Genomic DNA, 5,837 nt, shown 5'->3' on the forward strand with positions numbered 1-5,837 from the left:
ACAAAGCGTCATCTCTCTCCTGAAGAGCTGCCGGTGATTTTGAACTGCTGACCCTGTGGTTAGCAGCCTGGAGCATTACCACTGCACCACCAGGGCTCCAGTCCCAGTCAGTCGTCCATCCCTGAGTCCCAGGTTCTCTTAACTGAAGAAGTACACCAGTCATCTCAGCCTTTGTACCCCAGTGGTTTCCGAGGGTCCAGTGAGATTCAAGGGGCCCTCGTGATGCAGCGGGCTGAGCCCGGGGCCCTCAGCACAAGGGCAGCAGTTGGGACCCACCGGCCACTGCTCCAGGGCAAGGTGAGGCCGTCTGACAGCCTGGGAATGCCCCTCCTCGCTCAGAGAGTGTTGGGGATGTTGAGCTTACTGCACTGCCCTGCTCAAAGATGTCCGGGGGACTGGTAGGTGTTCCGGGCTTCAGGAATTATCTTCTGGGTACCACGCCGTCTTTCTGTGGATCTGGGGCCGGCTCGTCCGTTCAGAGCTGCCGAAAGCTGTGGGTGGGAGACGCAGTGTAGGTGAGGGACGCCTGTTCATGTAACTTGTGTGGGTTTGTTGTTGGGTGCCATGGAGACCCCGCTGCCAGTGGAACCGCCTTGTCAGCGTTTCAAGGCCGCCCGTGGTACTGAGGGAAGTGGTCAGACCTTGGCTCCGGAAAGCCACTGGGTGGATTCAAACTGACACCAAGCACTTGGCTGTGGGCCTGCTCGGGCTCCTGGGCGCAGACGCGAGGTCTGCGTCTCGGGGGGCTGCCTGCTCGGGCTCCTGGGCGCAGACGCCTGCATCTCGGGGGGCTTTCCCACAGCGCATGCCGCCGCCGGCGAGGCCACCCTCAAGTCCATCATGAAGACGCGGGGCGGGAGCAGAGCCGGCTCCGGCGCCGGTGCCAAGAAGAACCTCCAGTTCGTCGGCATCAATGGAGGGTAAGCAGGGTGGGGTGCTGCGGGCCTCCTCGGCTGCCTGGGCTGGCTTTTATGGAAAGGGCCCCTCCTCAGGGCCTGTCTCCTCTCACACACACCCCACGCCACACCTGGCCGGCAGTGGGTGTCCTGGGCTGAGTTGGAGGCTGACATTTAACCCTCAGAATTAAACCGGAATGAGGCACAGTGCCTCGCCCCCACTTCCCGTATGGTGGGCTGTTCACAGAGCTTGCCAGCCAAGTTCCAGGGCCGCCTCTCGGAAGAGGCACCATGCTACCCATCCCAAACCCAGTGCTGTTGACATGTGGTTTGTTCCTCCTCTGCGGGTTAATCCAAAGAGCCCTGGTGGCATAGTGAGTTACCCATTGGGCAGCTGACTGCGGGGTCAGCGAATGGAACCCACCTGCCACTCAGCTACCCTGTCCTGTTGGGTCGCTATGCGTCTGAAAGGGCTCGATGGTGCTGGGTTTGGTTGATTGGTTTCCAGGTGGACAGTTGGGCTCGCCTTACAACTGAGTCAGAGCAAGGACTCGAGTGACCAGTCTCTGAGCTGGCCAGGTGGGAAAGCTCCCCAAGGCTGACGGCCAAAGGTGCCTGCTTCTCAGCTCTGAAAGGTCACTGGAGATGAGGTAGCCTGGAGGTTCTGGGGTGGGCGATTGAGGAGGCAAGACAGGAAGGCTGAAGAGGGCAGGGGGAACAAAGCTGATCCCCTGCAGACCTGGCTCCTTTGGGCTTCGCGATTCATGCTAAGCTGGCAGGGTTGGGCATCAGTTTGCTAGCCCTTAAGTCCCAGCCCATCTCAGACCTCCTGGTGTGCCGCAGCGGAGCCCACAGGGTGTTCAGGGGCCGGGTTGCCAGGCCCTTTCTGAGAGCCCTCTGGATGGGCTCCTGTTCAAACACGCATGGTCTTTAAGCAGACCTTGCCTGGACCTCCTGAGGGCCCGTCTGTTGTGACCGCAGGTGGCGTCCCTGAGCTGGGTCTCGGCTCCTCTCCCCACGTAGAAATGCGTGGGCCGCCGGTTCTCCTCGGGCACCTCTTGAGTCTCCTAAGCCCCCGGTTGTCACCCAGGTACGAGACCACGTCCAGCGATGAATCCAGCTCAGAAGAGAGCTCTTCCTCAGAGTCCGGCGAAGCTGATGGCCCTGCGTACCCTCCTGAGGAAGAGGAGGACGATGAAGACCCTCGGGCAGTGGCCGAAGGGCTCAGGTCTGCCCGGGTGGCAGCCGAGATGCAGGTTCAAGAGAGTGAATTCGAGAAGGTGGAAATCAGAGAGAGGTGTGTGGCACTGGCCTGCCTTCTCCTCCCCAACCCTTCCCACCCAGGAAGTAGGTGGAGCACTGCCTCTGGTTGGCAGCATAGCAGGTTAGGCACTGGCCTACTAACCACAAGGTTAATGGTTTGAACCCACCATTTGATCTAAGGGAGAAATAGAGGCTGCCTGCTCCCATGATGTAGTCTCTCTGGAAACCCACAGGGCAGTTCAACCTTTCCCTGTAGTCCCTGAGAGCCAGCATCAACTTGATGGCAGTCATTTTTGTGTTGGGGTTGTTTTTTTGTGTGCCACCTGGCCAGTGGGCGCCGGCCCACATCGACAGAGGTCATTAGCCCTGGTTGGTAGCTGCCAGTGTCATCAGATGGCTCCAAATCTTGTCATTTGAGGGTTTTTGTTTTTCTCAACCATCTTACTGAGAGAGTTTAGCAGCCCACCGCCAGCCGATCTGATTTTTTCCCACCTTTCTGTCATGGGTGTCCCTCCAGGCGAGGGGTGTGCTGGGTAGAGGGCCACTGGGACCATGTCAAGCGCTTTAGAGTCAAAAGATATTGTGAAGGACTTAAAACACAAGAGGAGCCCTGGTGGCATTTGGGCTGCTCACTGCAAGGTCAGCAGTTCGAAACCACCAGCCACTCCATGGGAGAAAGAGGAGGCTTTCTGGTTCCCGTAAAGAGTCAGTCTTGGAAGCCACAGGGGCAGTGAGTCTTCCTCTAGCGCAGTGGTTTTCAACCTTCCTAATGCCGCGGCCCTTGAATATACAGCTCCTCATGCTGTGGTGAAAATTATTTTCATTATTACTTCATCACTGTCATTTTGCTGCTGTTAGGAATCAGGTGAACCCTGTGAAAGGGTCGTATGACCCCCCAAAGGGGTTGGGACCCACAGGTTGAGAACCGCTGCTCTAGTAGAACACAAGGACCCCCACTTGCTGTTTCCAGGCGTCACAAAGGCCAATAATAGTGACCCCCAAAAGCAGCCCTGGCAAGGTGCGGAGCCGGCTGGGTCCCTGCCCCGCTTACTTGTCCCCTGGACTGTAGAGCCCGGTGTGAAAGGCTTCCCCCGGAGCAGGGCCACCATCACTCCTCTTTTCCGCCCCACCCCGCTAGGTACGAATTAAGTGAGAAGATCCTGTCTGCGTGCCACTTACTGAAAACGAACCTCAAAGACCCCAGAGCGTTGGCCAGCAAAGACATGGTGAGTTGGAGCCCGGGGCCCCGGCCCTGGCGGCACAGGCACCCAAGGACCAACAGCCCTGCGGGTGGGGGGTTAGAGTGCCAGGGGGCCTGCTGCTAGAGGAAAGCTGCCTGCAGGGTTTCCTAGGCCGTCAGGCTGTACAGAGACAGCAGCCACCTCCTTCTCACTCCCAGGGGCTGCTGGGTTCAAAGTGCCAACCTCAGGGAAAGCAGGCCGGTGCTTAACTGCCTTCACAGCTCCGTGGGGAGGGCTCCTCTCCTCTCTGCATGTCCGCTGCTGTGTCCAGATCGTTGGCACCCTGCCTTTCTTTGTAAGTTAGTATCTTTTTAGAGGAACCCAAATAGGGCAGGGTACCCCAGGGCTGAAGGTGCTGTGGGTCACATTCCCGGGGGGTGCAGGCCACCACATCTGCCGTGAGGTTCAGAGGTCAGCAGCAGAGAGGGCGAGGCCGCACAATGTGTGACCGTGGCCTCTTTCTGAGGCCTGGCCATCCGTCCACCCACACCTCTGCCCTCCGTGTGCTGGGAGCATGCCCCTGCTCCGAGCGAAGCGTGAGGACAGCGGGTTGGATACAGGGATGTCCACTGCCCTGTAAGTGCATCCCTGGGTGGGCATGGTGGCCGCTGCTGCTCCTGTTCCGTTAGGGGCCTGGTGGCACAGTGGTTAAACACCCCTGTGTGAATGGAAGGTCGCGCTTTGGACCCAGGAGTGGCTGTGAAGAAAGGCAGGGCAGCCTAGAAACCCCGTGGCTGCAGTTCTGCGTGCGTCTGAGTCCTCGACAGTGGGTCTGGGTTTGTATTTGCATGGGCAGGAAGGAGGCCTGCCTAGTGGCACGCTGGTTAAGGACACAGTTGCTGACCACAGACCAGAGACCTGCGGAAGAGAGGGCAGCCCTTGCCTGTAAAGACGGCAGTGCGGAGGACCCTGCGCTGTGCCGTGGGGGAGGCCACCCGCATGTCCAGGGCCCTGGCGGCTGGTCCCGCTGCAGGCGCGCCGGCTGACGGTAGGCCGTGGCATTGTTGCAGCGCTTCTGCCTGAACACCCTCCAGCACGAGTGGTTCCGCGTGTCCAGCCAGAAGTCGGCTGTCCCCGCCATGGTGGGCGACTACATCGCCGCCTTCCAGGCCGTCTCCCCCGACGTGCTGCGCCACGTCATCAACATGGCCGACGGCAACGGCAACACGGCCCTGCACTACAGCGTCTCCCACTCCAACTTCCAGATCGTCAAGCTGCTGCTGGACGCAGGTGAGCCCGCCCCTGGGGCCCCGAGGCCCCAGGTGAGGCCTAAGCCCCGCCCCGAGATCCTGAGGTCCCAGAGCCTCTCTGTTGGGGGTTAAGACGATACTTATCAGAACACGGAGATCTCCTCAAAATCCACACTTCTGGCCTCTGCTGGCCCTGTGGGTTAGCCCTGGGCTGCTAACCTCGAAGTTAGTGGTTCACGCCACTGCCCGCTCCACATGAGAAAGAAGAGGCTGTCCTCCCAGGTTGCCGAGGTGAGCCAGGCCTCCAGGGCAGTGGCCGTGGTTGGTGGGTAGGTGTGGGTGTTTCTGAGCTCCGCTCCTGGAAGCAGTGCTTTTAATTCTGTTAAGAAAACATGCGTACGTACCTGTGGCCTTAGAGTCCTTTCTGAGTCACAGCGCCCGTAGGACAGGGTAGAACTGCCCTGTGGGTTTCCCAGACTGTAGCCCTGTACATGCATACCAAGCCTCATCTTTCTCCATCCAAACTCACTGCCCTAGAGTCTTAATCCGACTCCCACGGACCCTACAGGACAGGGAACCGCCCGATGGGCTTCGGGGGCTGCCCTCCTCATGGGCAGACCCTGCCAAGTCTTTGATCCGTGGGCTGCTGGTGGTTTCCACCCAACTGATTGGCTTTCCTTATATTCCCCAGGGTGCTACCCTCACGCTATGCTTCCAGAGCCTTCTAGGCTCCTGCTTCACGCTTGATGGAGCAGGGGGAGAAAATCATGGGGTTTTTGCTGTCGCTCTTAGAGACCAGAACACCTCTCACCCTTGACGTGCTGCCACTGGGCAGTGGCCCTTCCTGTCGCCAGGTGATGTGGCGTCTTGGCCCATGTCCAACAGAACTGCGGGCCCTGTGCCTCCCCGCAGCTGCGCGTATGCAGCCAGCGTGGCAGCCCCTGTGGCAGCCTGCCTCACTTGGGCTCGCCGTGTTGCTTTGCAGACGTGTGTAACGTGAACCGCCAGAACAAGGCGGGCTACACCCCCATCATGCTGGCCGCGCTGGCCGCCGTGGAGGCCGAGGAAGACATGAGAGTTGTGGGGGAGCTCTTCGCCTGCGGGGACGTGAACGCCAAAGCCAGCCAGGTCAGGGCAGCAGACGGGCCTGGTTCCCTTGTCTGTACGCTCATCTTTAAATTATGGCGAGGGTAGGGCGGCCACAGCGCCTGCCAGGTCTGGAGGGTGAGCTGTGGCCAGCACATTGT

General features: G+C 59.7%; 1 protein-coding gene across 1 annotated transcript in view; it reads left to right on the forward strand.

The window, feature by feature from the left end:
* Positions 1-5,784, forward strand: part of KANK1 (KN motif and ankyrin repeat domains 1) — a 79,352-nt gene extending 73,568 nt beyond the window's left edge. Inside the window, exons 5-9 of the mRNA XM_045289366.1 lie at positions 803-920; positions 1,987-2,193; positions 3,298-3,385; positions 4,411-4,630; positions 5,576-5,784. Coding sequence (XP_045145301.1) covers positions 803-920; positions 1,987-2,193; positions 3,298-3,385; positions 4,411-4,630; positions 5,576-5,784 — 842 coding nt within the window. The remainder of the gene's footprint in view (positions 1-802; positions 921-1,986; positions 2,194-3,297; positions 3,386-4,410; positions 4,631-5,575) is intronic.
* Positions 5,785-5,837: the final 53 nt, after the last annotated feature.

The sequence above is a fragment of the Echinops telfairi genome, unplaced genomic scaffold, assembly GCF_000313985.2.
Source record: "Echinops telfairi isolate 266 unplaced genomic scaffold, ASM31398v2 ScPeMD7_25;HRSCAF=90, whole genome shotgun sequence".
NCBI classification, from domain to species: Eukaryota; Metazoa; Chordata; class Mammalia; order Afrosoricida; family Tenrecidae; genus Echinops; species Echinops telfairi.